Source organism: Accipiter gentilis, chromosome 24 (assembly GCF_929443795.1).
Source record: "Accipiter gentilis chromosome 24, bAccGen1.1, whole genome shotgun sequence".
Lineage (NCBI taxonomy): Eukaryota > Metazoa > Chordata > Aves > Accipitriformes > Accipitridae > Astur > Astur gentilis.
The window spans coordinates 5,465,602-5,492,358 of record NC_064903.1 but is presented as its reverse complement, the minus strand read 5'-3'; the positions used below and the strand labels follow the sequence as shown (position 1 = coordinate 5,492,358).

Sequence of the window (26,757 nt, the reverse complement as noted above, 5' to 3'; positions counted from 1 at the left end):
CGGAGCTGGGAGCCGGGGTGCCGCCGCGGAGCTGGGAGCCGGGCTGCCCCCCAGGGCCGCGGAGCCGGGCTGCCCCCCGCGGAGCTGGGAGCCGGGCTGCCCCCCGCGGGGCGTTGCGGCGGCCGTCGGGGCCGGTGGCGGGAGCCGCCCGCTGGCGGCGTCGGCGTCGGTGCCGGTGTCGTCGGTGTCGGTGGCTGTCGCAGCCGCCGGCTGCGTGGCGGCGAGAGCCCCGGCCGCCCATCACGTGCTCGGTGTGTTGCATTGTGTTTGCGGCGGAGGGAGGGCTGGCCGTGTCAGTGATCAATGTCATGACTTCCTCCTCGGGCTGGAGCAGTATCAGAGCGCAGCTGAAGGAAGCCGATTACTGCTGGTTTCAGATCGGCTGGGAACAATACACGCGGACGCGGACACGCACACACGCAGCCCGCACCCTGGCTCCCGCGTCGCCGCTCCGCGCCGGGGGGGGAAGATGAGCTCAGGGGACGTCGTTTGCACTGGATGGCTCATTAAATCACCCCCCGAGAAGAAACTCAAGAGATACGTAAGTGCAGAGGCTCTGCTGATATGGGGGGGGGGGGGGGGTTCTCGCTAAAGGGATCTCGGCATGTGGTCGGTGTCTCACTCTTCCTTTGAAATGTCTCGCCTGGTTCGGCTTCGCCTCGGACCAAAACAAAAAGATTTCCGAGCCCGTGCGCTCACGGAGTGTTTTGGGTTTCACCGATATTCTCGTGCCCTTTGGAAGTAACCTTTCCCGGCTCGTAAGATTATAATACTTCAGTTGTTATGCAACGTATCTTAGGTTAAAAACCACATTTCTTTTTCAGTTAACGTTGCCGTAACTAACAGAATTGTTGTAACAGAATTTCAGATGTCACTTTTCCAGGGGAGGGCAAGAACCTCCTGAAAAAAAACTAGTACTTCAAATTCTGAGGCTCTGCTTTGTTAAGATGCTCTGTAATTTCTATGACACTTGCTGAAGGCAACATCTGCAACAGTTTTATTCACCAATTTAATATGCCAGATGCAGCTGCTAGCAGCAAGCTTTACTTTTGGTCTGTGATAAAGGGGTGCTAGAAGATGCCATGCTGTAAAGTTCCCGATAGCTGAAAGGTGAAGGGGGGCGGTGAGAAGAAGCGAGCACTGCATGCATGGAGAGCTGCAACTGCATTATGTGTAAAGGGGGCCCCTTGTTTCGTTCTGTATCTGCCTGCCTGTTTTTCTAAAAAAAAAAAAAAAAAAAAAAAAAAAGGGTGTGTGTTGCAAACATAGGAAACTGTATCATTGCAGGGCTGCGAGGAAGGCACTCCGGGTACAAATAAATGACCCTTAAAAAATTGCTTGGGACAGCATTAAAAATGTAAGCCCATCGTGGGCCATTTTGCACGCTCATTTGTGATGGTTCTTCATCAGGCATGTTGTTACTGTTGTTACACTTTTGGAATCGGTAATACTCGCTTGAGTCATACGCTCCAAACCTAACTTACCCCAGAGCACTGCGCTGTACTAGAAGGATCCCACCGTATGTGTCTATCACACTCCCGAGCCATATACATAGCTTACATCATTTGTCGTATTCACTTCTGTTTATCAGCATTTTTCTCTGGACTGCTGATGTTAGCTTTTTCTAGTAATATGAGGAATAACTGTCTCACGAAGAATGTGGTAGATATCATTTGGTAGTGTGTTTTTTTCTTTGCGCTAAAAACTAGGAGAAAGGATAAGCCACTGATGTTAGAATTTACTTTTAACTTATTCTAAGCCAGAGTTTCTTCTTTTGGATCACAGTATTGCATTGAAATGGCTGAATATTTGCTTTGTTCAGTTAGCATTTTCTAATTCTAAAGTAACCGCTATGCTGTGTCTCAAGGGACCTACAAATAAAATATGGATATCTAATTTTTGTTGTATTTTGTAACGAGCGTACTAATAGCACTGTATAGCAGGCACTAGACAATGTAAGAGCCACTGATTCACCCAGCTGGTATCATTAGTAACTCTGTCAGTGAAGCTATTTTTGATGACTCAATATTCATAAAAGGGCAAAGTAGAGAAAACAGAATGTGATAAAGCTGGGATTTGAAAGCCCCCATTATACAGTCGAGATAATAGTCACAACAGGGGCTCTGATCAGCTCACAGGACTAGTTGCAGTCTGCTCTGCCCAGATTTTGCATTACAAAAACTAGGGAAATTGGGTCTATGTTATTCTTCAAACACCAACCACTAGATTAGCCAGATCTCTGCAGATTAGGCTTTGTTTTCTGGTTAGAAGGATAAACTACTCCTTTGTCCATAATAGAGCAGAAAGAAATCTGCTGCAAGTACAGCAAAGATTAATGTCCTTTCTCATATGACTGGTTACACAGTGGACACTACAAACCAAATGGAAATTGTCTCTTACCCGCTGTAAGCTATTTTTTCCCCCACTTTTTATATAGTTTCAACGGCACGGTAGTTTGTGCATCTTGGCACTGGGGTGGTAGATAGCTCAGGCTGAACCACAGTGACTGCTTAAAAACAACACAAGCTTTAAAACAATGACTGTTTAAACTGACTTCGGTAGGTGTCAAGTGTCAACCGCTTACAGGAGAATGGTGTTGGCTCTGGGTCTGAACCGACAACATACATAAATCCCCAAGCTTTACACTACCCTTTGTGTTCAACTGGCAAAACCCATGGTCCGAGCTGAAGCTTCCAGGGAGCTCCAAACGCAGGCTTGGTCTGCTGCTCCATTGGGACCCCTCTTACACCGGAGTGACTCCGTTGCTCTCAGGGGGTTGTCTCCCAGTTTACATTTTCCCGAGTTCAGCATCCGGCCTTTGTAAGGTCTGGCCTGAGGGTCTCTTGTTTTACGCGCAGATAAATTCTTAATCCTCACCCTATTACAGTCACTGGGAAAATCCAATTAATTTCAGTGGAATCTGTAGTTAAGAGACCAAAGTGATGAATTCAGGTTGTGAGACAGGGAACCGCAGATAGCCCCACTGAAGCCACTGAGACCATTTACAGTGTTTATAAAATTAAACAAATACTTCTTTGTGAGATTGGAGCCTAAAGACCAAAGTATACCTTCATTTATGCTTGTTTTCTGATGAAAGCAATTAGGTTTTCTATGCATAAACAAGTCGGAATTTGGCTCCAGGTAAGCAGAACGTTATTTTCAAAACTTTGAAAAGCGAAAAGCAGGTGTTAAGAGTCTGTATTTTTCTTGTAATGTCTTACAAAGCTGATGCTCTTAGCAGCACTATTCTTAGAAGTGTCTTATCATTCCCTAACAAAGGCTGCTCTCTTACATGTGCAGGAAATGAACATGAGATTAATTACCCAAGTGTAACTTTCTGTAAAAACAGAGAGCTTAATACTAAATGCAGAGAATTCATTAGAAAGCACAAGGAGCTTCGCTTCAGCAGGCAAATACTCTAATAGTGGCTTAATAGCATGTACAATGCTTTTCCCTCTGTCTGATGCTTGAACCACGAATCCACCACGTCAGCCTATCTAAAGAGGCAGTTGTGCAAGGAGTCTCCCGGGAGAGCATTTGGTGTGTGTTGCAGTTCTTTGTCCCCTAAGTGTGACCTGAAAGCTGTGCTGCTCTCATTTCCCCACTTGGTTCCAGCTTTTCGCACCAGTCGGGGCTGTGTGGGCCTGAGGGGTGCCAGGGAACCCCCCGAAGCCCTGGGGGAGCTGGGTATGGGGCGGAGGTGAGAGAGGAAGAAGCTGCTACCAAAAACTAGGAAGTGGTGGTCGTGGAGGTGAAGTCCATCGTGCTCTAGACCAAAAATGCTAAGTTTCAGGCACAGCTTGACACTTAGCCCCAGGGGAGGAAAACCTGGCCCCGCTGGAGATTTTTGGTATTGATATTAGTGGATCGTGTGTACCAGCCTCTGTAGGAAATTAGATGTCATGGGAGAATCTGCTTCAGGTTTGAGGGGGTTTGCCGTGCCTTATATTAGTGCTGAATACATTCAACCAGGGATGTAGATTAGGCATTCAGTGCTGCAAGGGCAAAAAGTGTTTCTGTTTCTTAAAAAAATTTTAAAAATCGGAAAGCCTCGGGTGGTGGTGTTCACGTATCCCAATTCTGTAACGTCAGCCTTGAACAGCTGGCTTTTTGATACTTTTCATATGGAAATGTATCTGCTCGCTGACTGGTAATATTTGTTTTCTGTTTATTAGAGAGGAGGGAGAATGGTATCATGGCCTAGAAAACAAAGGAATTACTGCAGCCAGTGCAAAAAGTCACTATGAGGGGAAAAAAAGACATGGAAGAAGGCACAGAGGATGTCTAATGAAATAAGAGACTAGTGCCTTTGAGAAGACACATTCTTCATGTGCTGATGAGAAGAAGATGGGATTTTTAACAGGCAGCTAATTTCCACCTGTCCTCAAATCGCTGTCCTGTAGTTTGTCACATCCGTGGGGAGCAGCAGTGGTAGTTAGCCAGCCTGCCCGCCAGCTCTGGTGAATGCCACGCCAGTATTTACTTACTGTTAGTGTTAAGTTATGTGGTTTGCAATAGTAAAGGGCTATATACAGATGCTTGCTTGTTGTGAGTCAGTGCAGCTCCATTTAAGTCAATGCTGCGCAGCTGTCCCCCAGCTGAAGAGCTATTTTTAATCTTCAGTACTATACAAATTGATGAGGGAAGACCACTTGCTCAAAAAAAGGCAAGTTTCCCACTTTACTTGAGTTTCTTCAAACATTATTGAAAATAAAAATCCCTTGTCAGCATCTCAAGAACAAGAGTCCAAAATGGACCCCGTGTTAGAATATTTAGCCTTGCACTTCTTACCACGCTTCTTCTTGGAGTGTCTGGTCTGGGAAGACAAATGGAGGTGTAAATTAATGTACCAGATGCAGAAAGCTAGTAAAGCAGTGTCCGTTCCTGCTGCCTCTGCTCGAGGGGCAGTAAGTGCCGTCAGGAGGGGACAGCAGGGCAAGTAGCTGGCGACGGACATCTCCGACTGTCGGGGGGATCTGCCAGAACTCGACCACCGCACACCATTGCTAGGGTTTTACAAGATAAGAGAATCTAGACGACTTCTCCATTTTTAGCTGAAGTTCTGGTATTTATCAGGAGAAGAAACGGGAAGTTACTGGCCACTAAGAAGAAAAAGTAAAGTAGAATTATGGAAGAGTTTGCTCAAGTAATAGGAACCAGAGTCCCACAGCACTGCTAAGGGTGGGTGGGACGAAGAGCATCTGCCCTCTGATCTAGCATTGGGCTACTGTCAGCAGAGGACATTGCCACCCTCGCCTAAAAGAAATCCCCAAGTGCTGCGTGAGGTCAGGTACTTCTGCTGGTTTGGGATTTGGGGGAAGTTTCCGAAAAATAACTATCAAAGAGAAATCCGACCTTAATTTTTGTTCATAAGCCTTTTTATTTCCAAATGCTTCCTCCAAAGCCTCACCTCTTCAGCTCTGTCCCCTCTGAATAGAGAGTTACAGACACCTTTCATACCCTGCTGGAATGAACATCCCGAACTCTCATTGACATAGCTGAGTTTATTTAACCAATTTGTGCAGGTTTTGTAACTCTAGTTTACAGGCTGGGTGGGAATAGGAGTCCTGTGTGATGGAGAAAGTTGGCAAAGCCTTTTAGCTGGTTCTAGTTGTAAGTTTTGTACCTATGTTTTTCCTGCTGTTACTTCATTTTAAAATCCAGTGTATATATAGTCTATCTGGTTTGTATATTAAGGAAGAACTCAGTTTTGAGAAAATGAAGAGTTTCAAACAGAAGCTTCCGTGCTGCAGACTACATGTTCCCTTCTCTGTGAAATCCTGAACAAATTGATCTCACTGGTAAAATAACAGCAGAAAACTTATTTTAGGGAAGAGTTTCCATCATTGGAGTTAAACATTTGTAATTAGCTAAGTGCAAATCAGACCATTTTCTACCACTTAACCTTGTTTTGGTAGGTTAGGTACGATGTTTATTCTAGACCATTTTCTTCCATTTTAGCCATGTTTTGATAGTTTAAATGCAATGTTTAATGAGATAGGCTGACTTCTAAGAATGAAAGAATTTCTAAAAAACACTGCTGTTCTTGGCAACCTGCGTATCAGAATTTTAAGCAGAATAGTTTCCCTTGGACTATTTATTTGGGTGGAGCCATAATAGTCCTGAAGCCCCAGTTTAATCTTTGACTACATGTTTTCAGTGCACAGGAATGTCCAGCTATTGGTTTCTATTCAAAACAGAAACTCACAAGTTATCAGGAGTTTGCATTCAAAAATAGAGCCTTAAAAAAAACATGCTAGTTTGAAATAAAGAAGGAAATGTTAACTTGCGTGGTAATTAAACCAGTGATGCAGTCAAACATGTCTTAGAGAAAAAAGCATGACAAGTAGTACTTTGGTGAACTCTTTGTTGTAGCATGAAAACTGTAATATGGATAAACACATTAAATAATGCATTAAAATGCTATGAATGTGTACTACGCCAATTTCATAGGTTTTTAGCGAAAGGGACAAGTTTACTCCTGTAATATTAGTAAGCAGAGAAACAGTCATTTTATTTGCTTTCTTGTCCTTTTCATTTGAGTTGGAAATGAATTAGCAATGTGATAAGACAAGGAAAAAATGCTATCTTTGAAATGAAATTTGCATGTCAAAACGTTACATCCAGCCAGATAAAATAGATTTTCCTCTTTCTCATTTAATTCTTGCATAAAATGCAATACTTCAACTTTTTTTTTCCTGCTTTACAATAATATCCTTGACTTGTTTCAGTTTGTGTTGCATCAGGAAAAAAAAAAAAATCAAACAACAAGCATATAGCCATGCAAAACTCTGTTTTAAAATCTGCTGCAACTTGGTATTTGTTAAAAACAAACCAAAACTGACGTCTAGTCTTCATGGCAGAAATATGCTCCCTTTCTGAGGCTAACTCGTTTGTAGTTTTGTAATTGTTAGAATGAGACAACTGTTCTTAGAGCTTTTGTTACTCCCTTCCCTTCTGATGCCACAAACCCCACCTGACCCCTGCTGTCAAAACTGCTTTGTAGCTTTCCACAAAAGCCTTGAACAGTGCATTTCAGTTATTCAATATCCTTTCCCACAGAGCATTTTACAGAAAGGCAGTAAAATGTCATTATTAGTATGAATTTAAAATTACTTAAATTAAGGTGTTAATTTAAATGGAATTTAGATTGTCATCTGAAGGTTTCTGACTCGTTTTTGACAACGCTTTTTGAAAGACAATAGTTTCTGTGAGCCCTGTTAGTGACAAATATTATTCATCTTGTGACTCCCAAGTCTCGGGGGCCGTGGGTTACGTATTCATATTTCTGTTGGACAGAACAATGGCCATAACGGGACCCTTCCTAAATTTGCAACTCTTGTAATCTCAGCAGAGTGCATAGTTTGTGAACAATCTGTTTTTACATACCAGACTTGCAAACTGTTTGTAGAAGTTCAAGGATTTTACAGTTGCGAAGCCATTTTTTCAAGCTGACATGAACTGGTCGTGCCAAGGAGAAGCCAATAGTTCGGAACAAGCGGGAACTCTGTTTTTCTTGCAGACTTTACAAACTGTGCAGTAAAGCCACTAAGTTTACAGAAGTATTGAGTTTATAAACGCTGGGAAAGCTGATTGTCTATGCCTGCTATAAAGCTACGTTTCCAAGATCTGTTGCTGATTCCACAGAAAAGCCACCGGCATTCAGAGGTGACTGTGTGCTGATCAAATCACTATGAGATGAGAAAAAGCATCTGAAGAGATGCTGGCTGAGTTTACCGTAGCAATGAAGAAACGGTTTCACGAGAAGTCCTACACTGCTTCATGAAGTGCTCACTGCTATTCCAGCTACTACATCTGTATTGTTTACTAATATTTATAGTGGAAGCTTTGCAAGCTGAAGAAGTTTTATTTTTGATAAGTCCAACGTTTTGAACCCATCCTAAGAAAATTATTGAGTTCTCACTGAAGCCTTAGGTTTAAAAATAAGAAGCACTTAAGTAGCTCAGGGAATTGGTTTTTTGAGATACTTAGGTGCTTTTGCTCCCACTGAAATAGGGTTTGCAAAATGTTTTCACTGGGTACTCCTCTGACTCCAGGGCTCTTTTTACAGGTCTTCACTGGCTAACTTTCCCTGTAAAACAGTGGGATTTGGACTGTCAGCTGAAAATGGGACTGTTACTCCAACTTCACTTCATGCTTTTTAAAATGTTCCTTTTTGACAGATAACTCTGAGCGTCATATCACCCTTGAGCTATGGATTATAAAATAATGGCGAACTGTTTTTGAAAAGTGAGGGGAAACCACCAGATAAATCCCATCATTATTTCAGTGTCCTCCCCAAACTCCCGCTTTCGTCTGTGCTGAGCCTGAGAAATATTCAAGCTGAAACATCATTAAGACAAACAAACAAAAAGGTTAGGGGACAGTCTGGTTGGCATAGGAAGAACAGGCTTTGTGGTGGTGACACTGCTTTGGTTCCCCTTGTGCATCCCTCTGCACTGGGTTTGCAGACTGGAAACCTAATAATACTGGCTTGTAAAGGGAAAAATAGAAGCATTTATTGAAGTGTTACTAGACTGCAATGCTTTAACAGTTTTCTTATGAAAAATATGTTCTTTTCTTTCTTTCAAATTCACAACTGAAAGTACTGTTGCTATGTTACTGTAATGGTGTGTAGGCTGCTAAATAAATAGAGGGAGTTTAGTCCATGCCAGAAATAGAAAGCCAGGTCAGAGGTGACATTTGGGACATGTTGAGAAAAAAAGAGAATATATAATTATTTCTTTCCTTCCTATCATTCTCTTCAGTCTCATTAACCCCAGACTACTTAGAAGGAAATTACAACAGAATTTCTGGACATGTGAGAGTTCTAAAAATTGACATCTCTGGAGTTCTGTTAAGTGTTTTGTCTTTGTTTTTTGCAAGATCAGTTTTGCAAGGGAAACTGGTAAAACTGTGGCACCTCACACACTTGTGAATTGAATAGCCGCTTTGAGGTATCAAAGGCCATGGGGAACTGTTGAAAATTCACTCTGCAAAGGTGTGCTCAGAAGGCAAAATCTGACAGAGGGAACAAGCTTTGAGAAAAGGTGCTCTTGTGAAGCCATAAACAGTGAATTTGAGTCCATTGTCCTTTTTGGGATAGTCTGGCAGGTTACCAAGGACCAGATATAGAAAACCGTGCCTAGGCTCTTGTGCAAGTAACCCTACATACCGCTCGCACCTTCAGCTGCCTACACATCTTTGTAAACCTGGCTTGTGACCGTGCTTGAGTGCCTCGTTTGTACAGTGGGGTCATTTTTATCCCTCCTCTGCTGCCTGCACACGCTCCTCATATACAGACCTCAGTACAACGAGCTCTCGTTTAAGCTCCAGCAGCTGATTCAGTAAATGTTGGGAACTGCAAGCCACTAATGTGAAAACTAGAGCCCGGTCCTCCCTCCATCTGTGTCAGCCAGAGCAGAAGCAACCCTTATCCTAGGAACGAGCGCTGCAGCCTTGTTACTCGCAGACGGCGGGCTCTGACTTTATTTCCAAAAATAATGGAAATTGGAGATGCTGGATGCTCTGGGCTGTGTTCCGCCAGCCACAAAGCTCCTCAGCCCCGTCCCAGCCGGTTGCGGGCACGGTTGTGGGTGTGCACAGCACGCCGGCGCTCCGGTCCTGCCTTGCCCTTGGCTCCGCAGCTCCTGCGTGAGCATCGGCAGCCCTGGGCCCGCAGCAGAGCAGCTGTGAGCTGTCAGCTCGCCTATCTGTGAGTTAATTTAGCAGATTTGTAATTTATCTGGGAGATCTTCTCTTTAAATATATATGTCTACTTATAAACAAATTATTAATGTGACACAATGTGAGGCATCTAATTTCTTTGTGAATTAGGGAAGAAGCCCACAGCCATAACCTAAACCGGTTTGGTGCATGCAATCCCATTAGAGATTACTTTGTGATATTTTTGTAGTTCCACAAATCTGTTTACTTTCCTACAAAGAAACAATGTAAATGTGCCCCCTACCCAAGAGATCTTTGGATGTGAGGCATTCCAGAAAATCCCACGTTTACCATAAAGTTTACAGAGGGGGATTAAATTAGAGGGTACAACAAGAGCAAGTGATGCTAAGTACAGTTATTCTTGTTCCTAAGTTGCAGGGATTTTAAATTTTTCTTATTATTTGTTAACGCTCCTTGAATGGAGGGCTGGAATTTGAATGGCTAGGAGTATTTCCTAACACAATGGATGTGAATAGCTGGTTTAATAAGAAACTTTCCTAATTTTCAGCCACAAGCCAACCCCTAGTGCCTTAGACCTTGAGACATGTCTGCAGAATGTCTGAGGTTCTGTGTCAGAAAATGAATGAGTAGTTTAGCATCCATCTCCATCAGGGCTGTTTATTTACTTACATTAGGAGTTTGCTGCTGGTGCAATTGGAGACATTTCTTGTTTTCTAGCTCAACCGGTATTCAGCCTCAGACTGAAGGAGAGGGTGTTAGAGGCTTTCTTGTCCCTTGTGGAGTTCAAAGCCTCTTTTGGGCTCTGTCAAATCCTTTACCCTTGCCAGAGACTGCATTTATCTCAGACCCTAAAGACCAATTATTATGATTTATCTGTCTTCAGAGTGAACAAGATTTTACCAGGCATTTTCTACACAGAAATGTCCAGCTGGGAGAAGTGCAACCTACAGCCTGTCCTTTCCAGGGCTTTGTTGCCCATGCTCAGCAAATTGCCCAGTTTTAACCAGCAGCAGCAGCATCGCTAAATGGAAAGGAGGATGAATTATACCCTCTGCAGTTCTGTTATGTTATCCTCCTAAAGGACCTATCTGTCTTTCATTATATTTCCAGGTCCTTTGTGCTTGAAGTGATCTTCTAAACTTTATAAGTAAACTTTGTTTGCTGGCTGGTAAACTAAAGCTGTTTACCCATTAGAGTATTCCAAGTGGGCTGCAATGACATTTGGCTGTACTCTTTGTTGGGGCGAACAGCTTGATTGTTAAAACTGAATGAAATTACGTTGAGGCGGAAGATGGCAGACACAGCCAGGTTTTAGATAAGCTATAGTTAGCTAGGTAAAGATTAAGTATCTTCACACTGCTGCTTTAAACCCCTAAGGACTCCCCTCACTGTGGCACTTACCTTGTCGAGGGTTCAGAGATGCTTCAGTGAAACTTGCCATTCGAGAACGGGTGACACAAGTTTGGGAGGCGAAGAGCCAGAGCAAGCTTGTGCGAAGTGGTAGCTGTGCAGTCCTTTCCAGAATACAGTGATGGAGAGGGGTAGTCATAGAGATGCACCCCAGTAATAAGTCTCAGGAACATTTCCAAGAAAAAGATTTGCATGTAGTTTAGCAACCTGAGCTATGTGAAGATTTGAGCAGCAGCGGCCCTGACTCTCGTGTGCTGAGAACTTACTGTGCACCCACAGGCAGGTTTCAGTTTGACTCTTTCCTCGGGTTTACTGGCTTTGGAAAAGGAACTGGGATCTCTATATGAGCATACCATTGTAGAATTTAGTTCAGAGATTGGGGGTTTTTTTAAGAAAGCAACTGTTTTATGTGCCGTCTATGCATAGGAATAAAAGATAAGGAGCAGAGGAAAGCACTCAGATGTAAGACCTTGTGTTATTACTGGTCATAAGGCCTAGGACCATTTTGTTTCAGGGCAGCTGGTCACTTCTGACTTGCACCTAGGGTTGCTGCGGTCAAGGCACCTGCTCTGAGTGGAAACGTGGTCATGCAGAATCACTCCAGATCTAGTTCCTGGTGCCACTTTAGGGCAGGATCTTCATGGCTCTTTGCTGGGACTGAAAAGAAAAGGCATATGACCCTACACAGCAACAGCAGCAAGTAAGTATGCTGATGCTGATGTAGCACAACTGAGTCTATAGCATCAAGCAGGAAACTTTTCCCTTCCAAAATAAAATGCACCCATAATGGACAAAAAGGCCAAGTAAGCATTGGCTCTAATAAGCTGCTGGAATTGGGCAGGTGTGCAGTCAAACTGGAAGGTTAGATCTGAAACTTTCATTTCCATTTATCAGTTTGCACAAATCTGCTTGGAATACCTCTTTGCCCTCTCTGAAAAGATTTCAGATATAAAGTACTTAGACTCATCAGTAAAAAATATCCTGAAATAGAAATGGCAAGTCATGTTCTCTAGCAATATAGCAGCTTAAGGAGAAACCAGAAGCCAAAAAAAATGCAGTCTCAAACCCATTATAACCATATTTATGGGGAACATTTAAATAAACTGAGCTGTTTCCTCTACATATTCCCTACTACTAACAACAGTACCTTATGACTGGTAATGTCTTCGTTAAACACTGAACTTGAATATCAGAGTTGAGCTTCAGGCTTTTCTCTTTAGCTTTTGTATCAATTGGCTGGATGCTAATCAAGCACAGAGCCATGGACCTCAGCAAAAAGGGAATGGGGAGAGAAAAGCAGATAGGAGGATTTTGCCTCCCGGTGGAAACCCCCAGCTCTGTCATTATCAGAGCTCCTGGTACCTCCAGCGTAACTGGGAGAGGTGGTATGTGGTATGGGAACTGCAGCATTTACCAGCTTGTAATTGGAAACTGAAGACAATGAATGGATAAGAATATGTTAAAATGCACAATTTCACTTTATTTTGTGTAACATCTTTCACACAAAACTTTCTATGCAAAGAGATTACAGTCAGATAGAATTATGATGAAAAATAAAAGCAGAGTTGCAGAGCAATTGGTAACTTCTTAAAAAGAGTAAACTGTCACTGAAAAATCTCACTTTCTATTTGAGAGATAAAATCTATGCATGGTGCAGCCATTTTTGCTTTGCCTGGCATAAGATTTGCATGACTCAGAGCCAGCAGCATGCTGAGGACCTAGAAATACATGATACCAAAGCAGATGCTGGCTGCTGGCCGCTGGCTGGGGAATTCCCGTACCATCTTTGAAATGATGATCCTATTTGATGGGGCAGCACAGAGTGTGAGGCAAGTGCATATGATGTTTCTCCCCTAGGTGAGGTTATTAATCTGAAGGGTGAGAGACAGTGTGAAGGCTGCTAAACACCTACTATCATCGCAGTCAGTCCCAGCTGGTGAGCATGGGTGATGTAATGGATCAAGCAGGAGGAGAAAGTTTTCAAATGGGAGGGTGTAAAGTTTGAAAGGCTGCACGTAGGAACGAAGAGTCGCAGTCCTAATTCGAGTACGCAGGCAGCTCAGCAGATGGCCCAGCAGATGAGTTGCTATGCACCACGGTATGTGTGAGAACATGAGAGTAATGGCGAGGCTCCGCGCAAAAACGTAGCTCTGCCCTCTGCATGGTATGGGGTACCATCAGACGCCGTGTTGCTGACCCCAGCTGGGCCCTTCGTTCCCCATCAGGGCGCCTTGTTGGCTCGCACACCGAGCTTTCCACAGCAGTGTTTCATATTGCTGTTCTGCATTATAGCAATTTCTCCCCTTGTGCTTTGCCTTCCTTCTCCAAACAGAGCAAGAACCATCCCCGGAGGAGTAGGTCCTTGCCAGTCACAGTAACACCGACGTTGCATCGCTAACTTCTCCTCCTGCCTTAGGCAGCAGCTCTCAGGCTGAGCTGGCATGTCTCTTGGGGTGGAAAACCTCCCACTTCAGGCCACAGAACAGCCTCACTGGGATGTTTCAGGTTTATTTCCTACAATTCCAGTTCCTCCAGCAGGGAAGTCCAGAGGCCAGAGAGATTTCATGTGTGTCCTATGTGACTTCCACATTCCCTAATAGCTGCAGCTCTCCGGGAATTGTAGGGGAAAATTTCAGAAAATCTCAAAAAATCCATTCTTTTTAAGAACTGACCAGTTTGCATCTGACTTTCTCCAGGGCATCTGTTTTGCTGCTTACTATTTGTGAGACTTTGGGGCTCCATTTGCAAATCACCTATGAACTTATAGCTAGATCCTGGAAAAAGCATCTTTACCACAAATAGCTTAGAGTAGCCATTGCCACCTCACAGTCACATTGCACTGCTGCTCAGCATAATGCTGTTAGGACCTTTGTTTTTTCCAGTGGTTTTCTAACAAAGCTCTGTTAATCCAGAGCTATATATTCATATGGGAAATTCCAATAATCCCTGTCTTGTGATACAGCAAAAATCTGTCTCACTAACCAGTTTATGTGTAACATTGATGAAATGACTACCACTAAGTTGTTTCGAGAAGCTCCATTTCCAATGCAATCTACAGGAAAATTACATAGGTGTATAATGATGCATGAATTCAAATCACTATAATTATGCCGATAAACATCTTCTCAGATGTTCTTGAGATGAGTGACATCTTTTTCTTTTATCTTAAATCGCTTCTGAAGCAATATAAACTAAACTGGGAACAATGTTCTTTTTTCCAGTATCAGAATGTTCCCATGGCATACGTACGCCAGCAGATACATGGCAGCTCAGCTATGCTGGTAAAACTGCAGACAAGCCCTTAAATTCAAGCAGCAATGACAAAAGCAGTGGTAATCCCTGCTTTCCCACACACCATCCTGTCAGATTCCTTTTATCATCTTGCAGTCTTAAGAGCATAGTTCGGGTTTTGTGTCTCCTTTGCCCTTGGTATATTTACTTGAATTGCAAGCAAAGAGATTCTTTAATCCCTTCTATTTTTGTTATGGTCCCATGGAGCCGGAACTAAGACTATCAAACGGACTGAGCTTGTGCATGGGTAGACTGTCATTTCCATCGTGGGTTGGCCAGTCACTGGGACAACACTAATTCTGTGAGCCCCCAATGAAGGTTGGTTGGACCTGGAAGTGGACTAGGATACATGGTTGAGTATATTTCACTACTGGACCTTTAAAGTGTGTTTAGCAAGGAGAGTGTTCTGATCTTCCATAATTAAATCCTATATGTACCACAGCCGAACAACAAAAAAACCCAGGTCTATATTCACTGTTTGTAAAATAAAACTCTTTGAAGTGTCTCTCAGCATAAGGACTGTGAGTCAAAGTGGAAGGTTGTATGTTAGTGAAGGAAAAATTAAACATCATCATCTGTCTTATTGTAAAGAAGCAGAAGGATGTTAAAAACTATGTTATGCTGGCTCACATTTTTTCTACATAAATGAATTTTTGGGGTATCATACATGCTTACAGTACAAGAGTTACATAGGAAATAGTGAAATCCACGATGATTTTTACGTAACTTTTTCTTTCATAACATACTTGTGCAATAGAGTAGTCAGAATGCAATAATCAAACTATGTTTTTTCCATGCTTGAACATTAGTGGCCATCTGGAAAATTGCATGCTACCTATATTCAGTGAAATGGCTCAGTGAGGAAGTCACGTCCAAGGAAACTAAAATTATTTTTATGTGTTTCGGTAAGTTGGCTTTTGCCAGGAAGAAGCATAAAGATGACAAAAAAATCCTGTTTGCCACCATTCCTCCTTGGGGATGGTGTCAGTCAGCACCACGGTGCTAACACTGCTCACAGACCCAGTCCGCAGCCGCCTGACTTGTCCAGGGACTGTCCTCACATGGGAACGGTGGCAACAGGCCTGACGTGTTTCTGGTAAAGACACAGGAGGAGCCTCCAGACCAAAGAGAAATGCCCGAGTGCTGGAAAAAACCTTAACCTTTTGTAGGAAGATCTTGCAGGAAGCACTGACCACTTCTGACAAGGGCTTTGCCATTGCAGATACACTTTCTACCTGTAGCACTTAAAATTGTAGCATAGCAACTTACTTGAAAAACTTTGGCTGAAACGGCCAGTTATCACTCCACTAGTGCAGGGTGTTGCCTCTTCTCTTCCCGGTAAAAATGCTGAGCTGCGGACGGGGTCTGTTCTGGGAACGGGCTACGGGTGCTCTCGTTAGTCAGCAAATACCAGAGCCCAAGGGCAGGGAGTCAGCAACGGGGAATGGGGAGGGGGGACACATTCAACACCTGTTGGTAATCCAGTTATTAAAAATAAACGTTGACTTGATGAACTTCCAACTGAAAACCTGTTATGTCAGAAGGGAGCTCTTCTAATGCCGAGCTCCTAAGGGCAGGGCTATAACTGTGATAAGGCTGGGGACATCTCAGCTGGGTGGAAAGAAGAGCTGAGCTATCCAGATAGTTATCTGACCACAGGAGGCCTTGGCAGCTTTGACCCCTGTTCTTCTGAAACCCATGTCTGACTATGTTATATATTTGGCTTACTATTATTCCTGGATTTGCTCAGCTTTTTGGTGAAAATGTCATTAATTACTAATTTAGTTCAGTGGAATAAGAGAGAGTCCAACTGTGTATGTGTAGTGCATTTAGTGGTTTCAATCCTTAGCTTATAATTGCTCTTTCCTGAATATGATGCTGTTGGGAAAATTCTTAGTTTCACAGTGTCAGGCCATTAATTAATCAAGGACCGAAGCAGAAGCAGAGCTCTGTGGAGAAGATTCTTAGGTATCGAAAGGCACTGATAGTAAACCTTTCTGTGGAAACGGTGCCTGGCTGCAGCTGGGGAACGTGCCTTCCAGTTACAGATTCCCCTGCCTGCAAATGCAGTGCTGCTACTTTTTCCCTGCGCAAAGACGAGGCACAGACACCGAATGAGTCACGGATCTGTGCTCAGCTGTGTCTAACACACGAAACTCTGGAGCAGGACAGAGGCAGCAGCTTTGTGGTGTGGGAATGCAAGACACACACACACACACACACACACAAAGAGTCTTATGCTCAGTGCACCCAAAACTCGAAGGTCACTTTAGAGGCCTTTGGTTTTGCTGCTTTTGACTATATCCAGCCAGCCCCACTTCTCCTGCATTCTTCTTTCTGGTGGTTTTCATGGCTAACCCACGGCATCCATACGAGTGCTTTCCCTGGCCTCCCTGGGTGGCTGTGACCCATGCTAGTCCTCAGAAAAGCCAAGTAGCCACTTAGGAAATGGCAAACAAACAGAAAGATCTCACGTTGCTGTTTCTCTCCCTTGAACTGCAGCTTCTTTCATCACATGTTGCAAAATGGATTGTGAAGCAGGGTCATTTTGCCTGTAAGTAGGGCTGTGGTCCTGGAGCTCTAGAAGAGCAGAGCTGCTTCTCTCAGAAGATGCTTCTAACACAGAGCATGTGACATCTGTCACATAATGCCATGACAAAACGGTGTTTCTAACAGAGAGCTGAAGCAATTTGTGAAGTGAAATTAATCATAGGTATATGTCATGGGGTTTGATTTAAATGTGGATTAGAAAGAATGTATAGCAACAGACTATTTCCAAAGACATTGATTCTTTACAGCAAAAGAATGAAAGTGAAAACATCCTGAAAAACAATAAAACAAAGAGTACTGTAGCTCTGGCTCTGCAAAAATATGAAAATTTCACATTAGAGGCAAGAAATGGTATGGGGAAGGGGCATGGGCTTATTTTAGTGCTTCATTCATCTTCAACTTCAGTTTTATGTTGTCTGATTTTGCACTGAAGAAAATCTTGAGTTCCCCTTTTACCTGTCAAATAGGAATGAACACAGAATCAGCCATGGAGAAGGAATCTTGGATTAAACAAATGCAAAATCCTAGTCCAGCTCTTTTTCAACAGTTGGATTATTCTGCTTGATTTTAGTAAGAATTGAAATAAAAATAATGGAGAGGAGACTCAGGTTACAGGAGCAAAATTAGCATTCAGAGAGATGGATAAAGATGTCCAATGGCATATTTAAAATACCAGGAGGATAGGCTTCTACTGGATTTATTGAAAGATAAGTACCCAAATATCCCCAAATTCCTAGACAGACTTAAAACTGTCTTCATTTTTTTTTCAATAAATCACTGTGTAAATTATGTATATTGTAACTTCATGACAGTAGCAGTGCAATATTAGTAAGCACTGTAATTCTCAACTTCTGTTAAGTAATAAGAAAGTTACAGAATAAAGTATGAACATATGTGATGGGTTTAAAAAAATGAGTTCAAACAATCAGTAAGACCAGAAGCTCTGTAAGTGCCAAATTATTGTTGCAGAAGTATTCTTTTTATCTATGGGTCATGATTTCCAAGAAACGAGTGAAAAATGTAAACACTTCCAAGCATTTGTCCCTTTGGGCACAGGGTGTATTAAACAACAACAACAAAAAATACTTCATGGACAGAAAAGAATTGTTGGCCAGGGCATTTCAGACAGAAGCCAATAATGCCTAACTTGGTGAACAAGCAAGAAGAAAAAACTGGCAAATGTTTTTTCCCCCTGATTTCATGGAAGTTCTCCATTCACCTGGGTTTTAAATTGAAGTCTCTTTCAATTTTAAAGAAACAAACTGGAAATCTTTTTCTGTAGTAGAATTCAAAGCAGGAGATGGTTGTGGTAATTACTGGCAAGCAAATAGTAAATACTCTCAGAGGTAAAAACCACAGAGCTGGAAATCATGCCTCTGCTAAGCTGGTCAGATTCTGTGCTTGATTACACTGCATAAATAAATTATTGGAAGACACATTTCAAGCTCTCTTTTCAGAAGTGAAAAAATAATCCAAATTCTTACTTTTGCAAAGCAGGGCAGAAATATGCAGAAGAGTGTGGCATCATCAGTTTGCTGCATTGTTGGTTTAGAGGTGCTCCTTTAAGTAATACAAGTACAAATATCCCATTACTCCCAGGCTAGATTGTAAGATTTGTAAGATTGTATAAGGTATTTAAGCACCTTAATCCATTTAGTTTCCTATGTCAGCTCTTTGATGTTGGTTTAATCTCACAATAAAAAGTTAATTGGTATATCAAAGATAAGCTGAGAATCCATGCTGATGGGGTGAATGAAAATTGGCAGCACCCAGTCTTTTGCTGATATGAACATTAAATAATGGCACTAGGTCTGTTTCATCTAAAATAAGAAGCATATTGGAATGCCGTAAAAATCAGTAAGGTTGCTTTTTCTTTCAAATCTCCTGGAACCCAGCTGAGCAAATATTGCAACTTTTGGAGCTGCCGGCTGGCAATAGTAATGCTTCGTGTTTCACCTCAAGTCTTCATCTGTCCAACTTCTGCTCTGATTACACACAAAAATAGCTATGGCAGTGCCACAGAAAGGATCAAAGTCAGAGCAAAATTCTTTGAGTTGTACCTGGTATAGACCAAGACCATCAGAAACGGCAAATTTCAGGCAGTGGTCAGTGCAAAACCAGAAAGTGGCCAAGGCTTTTCTGTCTGTAAAAATCCGCCTTGCCTTCTTTGGAAGCTTTTTCAGTTTTCCTCCACATCTTACAGTCAATCCATCAGCTCTCTGGAAAGACTAGTTTTCAGCATACTTCCATAGTTTAAGACAGTATGTTGGATTACTTATCTTTATCATGCACAGCACGGATGGTTTTTTTATATGTCTGTTTATTCTTGTAACCTGCTGAAATAGAAAAGGAATTTTCCCCCTTGTTTCAACTAAGGCCAGGATGCCATTCGTCATCTTCCAGTGTGATACTGTTTTCTCCCTCTGTAGTCGTCCCTCTAAATCAAAGTCTTCGGGAGCAGTAGAGGCAATTCCCTTGGCGTACCCCCAGGAAACAGCTCCCTGGTATTTTGCAATGACTTTCTAACACAAACATCAAGACAGCATCACCATATGATTCTTCCTGGGCTTTGTAAACTACTAAAAAAAAATATATATTTCTACTTAGGAAAGGCTTTTTTATCTGCAGAAGGATTAGATCAATCATTAAACTTTCTCACAAGTTCACGTGTGTTCTTGTCTTTTACCATCTCTCTCAGCCTGTCTTCTAAAAGCCTCCTAAAAACATTGACATCATGGCAATGTCCTCTGAACGGCTCGCATCTCTGCTACAGCCACACTTACTCTTTGGCTGAAAAAGGTCCATAAACTTATATTTTAGAATCCGATTACTTCTGACTGATTTAGCACCCTGTGCTTTTGTAACACAAATCTTTGTCCTGACCAGGGGGCATTTTACCTTTCAGTTGGCTTCATTTGAACGTAGCAGTTAGATCTAACATCTTAGTAACTGCATCAGCAACACACAAACTGGTTGGGTTACTGACTGTGGCATACATGTCACTTTTTACACTGCATCCTAACGAGTCACATTTACAAACTGCTTCTCTGAAAAACATGGTAAGAAAGAGTCATAAGTGAAGGAGAAGAGTAGGAGTAATTCCGCATTCAGATCTAAATTTGTGTCAAGTGTGGGATGAAGTTTAAAATAAGAAAAGATAATAGTTGGGGTTCTGTTGTTTCTTTCTACCTTTTTTGAAAAGGCATTTTTGATCGTACTCTTCACCTCTTTAAAAATGTAAATTCAAGTGATGGACCTTTGCTGAAGTGTTTCATGAGTTAAAATTAACCTTGAAAGTTAGCAGGAGGTGTTACTTGCTCTGCATTTATTTCTACTTTATTTTTTCGTATCTGACCAGAAATGGGTAGCATGCAAATGTATCTTTGTGGCTTAAACAAATAAGCCATGAAGTCTAAAAAAGGAAAGCAGTTACTGCTTTCTGTGTACAACCACTGCTTTCAGATGACTCTTTTGTATCTGCTAATGCCTGTGACTGTGGCTCCATTTTTACTCAAAAATATTCTGTGTTGTTGGGGTAGGAGGGACCAGAAGAAGGGATTTTACTAGTTTGGTTTTCTCCTTGAAGGGAACTCCTGCAGTATCCCTCCCCTGGAAATCAGCAGACCTGGGAATGGCAGAAGGACGAACCTTGGCTTTCCCTACAGAACACAAAATATTTGTTATTCAAAATGTCAGTTAATCCGCAGTAGAAAGCTGTAAAGGTTCCAGACACGGTGCCCATCCCTGAATGCCCCTGAAAACATCCGTGGTTTTACAGTCGTCCTTTCTATGCGCTGTTCTCTGCACTGTTGCTGTGTGCAACACCCAGACAACAAGGGCAACACCTTAAAAGAAAATCTCTCTTCTCATTCAGGGCCACCCTTTTGGCGTACCACGTGTGAGAATTATCTCAGCCTTCACAGGACAGAATTTCTCTCCTCTGTGCAACTCTGTAGACAGCACTTTGCATTGGTATGTTTTAATGAAAGCCAGAAGCAAACAATAACTTCACTATATTTTTCCTTTTCCTCTTTAGTGTATTAGTTTATTTTTGTCAACTTTTAGCTTTTTGGATTTAATTTAGCTGAGATCGTTTTCAGTTAAGATGAGGCACATGGCTTTAGCAAATTGTGAGCTCTCACCAAGTTAGCTTTGCTGCTCCTGTTAGACATTTTTTTGGTCCTTGCTCTGCTGGAAGGTTTGATGCTTCCAGACTGGCGTTTTTCTCTCGTGGTTTATTAGTGAATCATAAAGGTCTTGCTCCACTGTATTCTCATCTATTTTATTTGCTGATGATAAATACTTCATGGTCCCCTAGTTTAGCAAAATTATTTTTACAGAGAATAAATAAAACAGAAACACAACTGAAGGATCAATGACTGTTCTCTTCATTTAAAATACAAATTATTCTCTATATTCAGAGTTGTTAGGCATTCTCTGTACTTTTAAAGGTCTCCAGAGATTGGGTCAGACATACATAGAATTATGAGTTAAGCATTCTAAAGTTCAAACCACTTTGTTCTTCATTTGTGATTAGTCTGGTTTCTCACATTGTACTTCAAGACTTTGGTTTACGTACTTGAAAAATGTTTGGTTACTGAGCTGCCTTTATTTATAATACCATAAAAAAATCAAAGTATATGGTAAATTTTGACTTTTTTAGAGAGGGACAAGAGTTGAAAAAACCCATTGTGCTGAAGCAGCAACACAATGCAGTCTTGCATAAGCAAATGTATTTTGGTTAAAAATAAAATGTAAAATTTTTGAGACAGAAAGTAATTAATTTGACTGCATTCTGGCTTCTTCTAGAAGAGCCTACCCCTTCCAACTTGGAAGTTTCTAATTACTGACACAGCTGAGAGTGAACTGGCCACTGCTGCAGGCATAGGACGACTGAAAGCGTAAAGAAGTTCCAGAGCTTGAACAAATCCCTATAAAGAGCTCTCTGAAACATACGGATTATGAACGCACAGAAAAAGAAAGATCAGTTCACAACATTCATACAGTCCATTAGCTTCAAATAGATTTACAAAGCGTGTCTGATGATGCTCTGGTTGGGGTTTGCCTGTTATTCAAGGGAGCTGTGCAGAACCCACCCCTCAGCTAGCATCTCCCGTGGAAGGGGTGAGCATCTAACATCATCTGCACTGAGCTTGCCTGGCTGAGCATCTTCTAGGTAGCTGAGAAATGTACTGCCTTGTTATCCAGACTTAAATTCCTTTTCATAACTATAGGTAAAAAATAAGTGTGATTCAGAGCTTGGCTTCAGCTGACCCATGGGTCGAGCTGCTGTTGTTTGTTGTTGTAATTTCTATAGTTACACTGGAAGCACTCTGGGCATTTAGGTATTTTGACTGCCGAAAGCCAGAAATAACTAGTTGGAATAAAAGTGTTAATAGTCTGATGGCTGTGTGTGAGTCATAGCCACAGTGGCCTTTGAGACAAAGGAGAGATTGCTCTGAATACAGCAGTGGAGAAAGCCCTTCCTCTGTGCAGCCTTACACACTCATTGCAGGTCAAATTTAAACTTCTTTATTCAGAGCACAAACGGCTCTTCTATTTATACAGCCTGAGCTCCCATACCCCAAGATCCCTGTATCATAGAACAGAGAATCATAGAATCATTTAGGTTGGAAAAGACCTTTAAGGTCATCGAGTCCAACCGTTAACCTAACACTGCCAAGTCCGCCACTAAACCACATCCCTAAGCGCCACATCTACGCGTCTTTTCAATACCTCCAAGAATGGTGACTCAACTACTTCCAAAGAAATACTTAAGGGATCATTGCAAGACTTGCAGAAGCAAACCCTGCCTTGTTCTCACTGCTGAACCCCAGGGAGACTTCTTCCCAGGCAGCTCCTGGACAGGGAGAGGTTAATTGTGCCTGCTGGTTTTGCATGGCCCACTTGCAAGTCAAAATTAGCAGGCATCCAATGTTCGACACCCAAGAAGGTTTCCACGTACCTCTCATGCACACATTAACGTATGCATTCATGTTAACTCGCCTCTCTGTGGTGCGTAGCTTTTGCATTAGAAGAGGAAGCGTCCTCTCAATCTCACACTATACACAATGCGTGTGTTTCAAATACATACTGTGAAACAGCATTTTGCAGAAAGAAAACCTTCACTGTCTTTGAAGTGAGAAGGTGGTTAAATAGGAGCACATCACTTAGTCGGAGTCAAGATTCTCACTTCATCTTGCCAGGCACTGCTGAGACTTTGGGCAGTGAAAATGACAGGGGAAACTTGGACTGTAGCCCAAAAAAATGTGGGCTCAATTCCTTAAAGTATTTTAGATTAAATGAGGTCAAAGACTATTCCTGAGCTTGCTGTGAAGCATGTGCTTAAGTACCTTCTGGAACTGGGATCTAAACTTGGAGGGCAAATGATTTGGCTTTTTTTGGTACCCTCAGGAAACAGCCTGCGACAGAAGAGTTTCTGTCAGGTTGAATTTCGGAGATTAGATACTGACTGCCCTTATCCTTTTGGACTTGAGAGATAGGGTCCTTCCTAATTGTGCTAACCACTGCCGAAGTTTCAAGATCAAAGTGCTCCAGGGTGTTTGTTTGTTTGCTCTGTGCTCAAACAGCCCTTATCTCACATCACTTTTTGTGGGATTCAGTTAGAAAAACCAGTGACTGTTAACTTCACGCTTCTGCTTACAGCTCCTGACACGATCGTTGCTCTGTAGACAGAGCAGATCGTGTTGAGTTTCGTTGTCACCGTGAAGATACAGTACCAGGGGCTGTGGCATTACAGCGGCACAGCTTCCTGCTCTGTGGGCAAGCCTGGAACTAGGTCAAACAACAAAAGCAAGTAATTGTTGAAGTATTAGAAGATGCGTATCTTCAGGAATGGGGCAGGGGGCTCTCAGCTCTGTAGCCAACCCGCAGACCATTTTTTGCAAAGAATTCCAGGAACTTCTTGAGAATGCACATAGAAATTCAGGATAATCTAACATTTTTGCTGACATGAAATTTGTCTGTTACTACGAGAGAGCATCACGATGCAGAAGGACCGCACGGTGCCATGGTGTAGGATGCCTATCTGGGTTTGTGTCGCAGTGCAGCGTGCCTGTCTGGCCTTGTGTCAGAGACCCAAGAGCTCTAGATGGAAAAATAAACAAACCCTCGGATGCGTCGTGATGCGTCGTGCAACTGTGCAGGGAAAGAGCTGAGGTCTGAAGCAAGTCTGAGTAACAGGCTCTCTCTTCTGGGGCTTTGTTTTTCTGGTATAGTAGAGAAACAGCCTAAGTCTACAGGGACCTGAGCTGCAGTGTTTTGCATCCTTATTGGTGTTATTTATTTTGGGGATTTGTTGTTGGATTTGGTATGGTAAGACTGCTCTCACACCTACACACATAACAATTATGTTATGCCTAGATAGAAACCCTCATTGCTGGCCTACTTTACGCTTGCTTACCAGTGCAAACTATTACATATATACCATGACCTGGTCTTTTTAACGATAAAGTGGTATCAGGCATATTTGCATATTTGTTCTTAAATAAAATTCTGGATGTGTCTGAATTGTGACTGTAGTCACCAGCTCAGAGTCTCCTAACAGTGAGAGCAGGGGGGAGATCTACGCCCATGAGAAGCTCAAAAGAATTTGTTAATGTGCATTATTCTCATGGTCCTTGTGAAGATGGATGGTGGCTTTTTACTGTACAGCAAGCAAAATTATTGGGTTGAATTGTTGGAATTAAGGTGTGGTGAGAAAGACTAATCACTCAGCCCTCGGATACCTCGGATACTCACCTGTAGGTGAGTAGATGCCCCATGCTGTGATGGTCCGTCACTGCATTTTTGACATATGTGATTGAGGGTGGAAAAAGAGCATTGCATGCAACACCATTGATCACAGGCTACACATTTTTTTTAGTCTGGGAGTATTAGTAATTTTATTTTTTATTTCAGTGGCTCCCCTCATGATACTTCCCCAAACTAGTCCAGTCACCTTGAAGAAGTTTTCCTATATAGAGCACTAAGTCACGTAGAGCAGTGATATCACTGATTTTTGTAATAATTTAAATGAGAAGGTAGAAATCTTTGAATTAAATTATAATTTCTTAATATCTTTTTTTTTCCCCACAGGCACTTTTTCATTTCTTTTCTTGAAATACGCTTTCATTAGTTGTGGTGTAATGATTTACCACTGAATGGAGTTTTTAGAGTAAATGGGGCACTTATTTTTGCTAACAGGGATACTCTATATCTGTCCATAAATGTCTAGGCATTTGCGTAGCTTAATGTACAATTCCTCATGTTCTTCATGTTATAATTTTGATAATAAAGAGGTACCATTGTGGAAAGCTTTCTTTCCCCCAGCAGGGATTATTTTATGTGATTTGAAACAAGCTGCATTTAAATGGAATTGGAATTCAGTAAAAATGCACAAAAGCATTTACAAACTTTTAAAAAGGATTTTAAATTAATTAATTATGTGCAATTACCTACCAATAAGATAGGTGGTTTTTTCTGTGTTGAATTTTTCACTAGGTTTTGATTGCAGTTCTTTTTTTTTAAAAAAAACACATTCAAATACAAAATTCCAGTTTCTTTGACACTACCTATTTAGAAAGCAGCAAGTGAAATACACGTAGGAGTCAGAACTTTAGTGCAAACTGGTAAACTGCACAGTCCGGTACAACTTCCTTCTGCTATTTAAGAGAACTGCTGTGCACTGAAGCTCAAAGGCGTGATGTTACCCTTCTTACCACATTATACAATTATATTATAAATCACATATGCTGCTACATATCAATAACAGACCTGAATTCCCTTGAAGCTGAAAACCTTCGAATGATGTCCATGCGCAGAAGTGTTAAGTATGTTGAACTCATGTGTTAGTGCTTATTTGCAACAGAAATGTGACTTGGCTTCGGGACAGCTCTGCTTTTGCTGGGCAGGAAAAGCCAAATCTTTTATTTCTTACCTGCTATGAAACACACTCAGAAACAGCACAAATACAACGACCAGCTGCAGAGGTGGGGAGAGCTGTTGTCCCGGTCCTGTCCGAGCAGTGCCAAGCAGGGAGGGCTGACATCAGCAGCAAATATCTGCAGAGAGCCCACGGGGCTTATAACCGGGCTGGCCTGGACATGGCCGGAGTATTCGCCAGTGCCAGGGATCCCCAGCTGGCACTGCTTGGAGTTTGCTGGCCAGAAGAGTACAAAATTACCTTTTTCAGCCAAGGATCCTGCCCACCAGGGGATATATGTTCACTTGTTCAAAGGAATATCAGTAAAAGGCCAAGATCATTCCTACTCCAAATTTGAAGAAAAGAATCAGAAGCAGCCATTCTGCAGGTGAGTCACACAGGAAAACACTAGGACACATGACTTGTACATAGTGATTTTGACTAGTGATGAGTAAAATACAAGAAACAACTAAAAGCTTGCTTCAAAAAGCCTTTGTTTGAAGTACACGGTCCCTTAATTCTTTGGGAGCTCTCAACGGATCTGCCGAATGACAAGAGACCATCTAGGTTAGGTCCTACCTTGCCTTTACCAGCAGCAGCACCGTGTGTCAGAGCTGGTGTGTGGAAGGACAGTAATGACAGCTTGAGTGCCGCACAGTTATTTAAAAGCTTTATCTAGGGCTCAAGATGGAGCATGTCCTGGTTGCACGGGCTGGCTCTTATTTACCTGGGAGCAACTGGAGCTCTTGTAAGTGACATTACAAATTCTAGTGCGCTAGTTGCGATTGTAAACTCCTTGGATCAAAACCCGTCTTATTTGGTTTTAATATTTTTGTCTAATGCAGCAGGATCATGGATGAAGGCCGTCAAGGCCATTACAATACCATGTTTGCATC

General features: G+C 42.2%; 1 protein-coding gene across 4 annotated transcripts in view; it reads left to right on the top strand.

Annotated features, from left to right (window-relative positions):
* The first annotated feature begins 327 nt into the window (after positions 1 to 327).
* Positions 328 to 26,757, top strand: part of GAB3 (GRB2 associated binding protein 3) — a 63,711-nt gene continuing 37,281 nt past the window's right edge. Inside the window, exons 1-2 of one of the 4 annotated variants that reach the window (XM_049827260.1) lie at positions 478 to 541; positions 4,176 to 20,910. In XM_049827260.1, the coding sequence (XP_049683217.1) occupies positions 20,728 to 20,910 (183 nt within the window). In that variant the 5' untranslated portion in view covers positions 478 to 541; positions 4,176 to 20,727. Of the gene's footprint in view, positions 542 to 4,175; positions 20,911 to 20,931; positions 26,250 to 26,757 lie in introns of those variants that run through there. The other 3 variants (XM_049827263.1, XM_049827262.1, XM_049827264.1) reach the window with 3 other exon arrangements.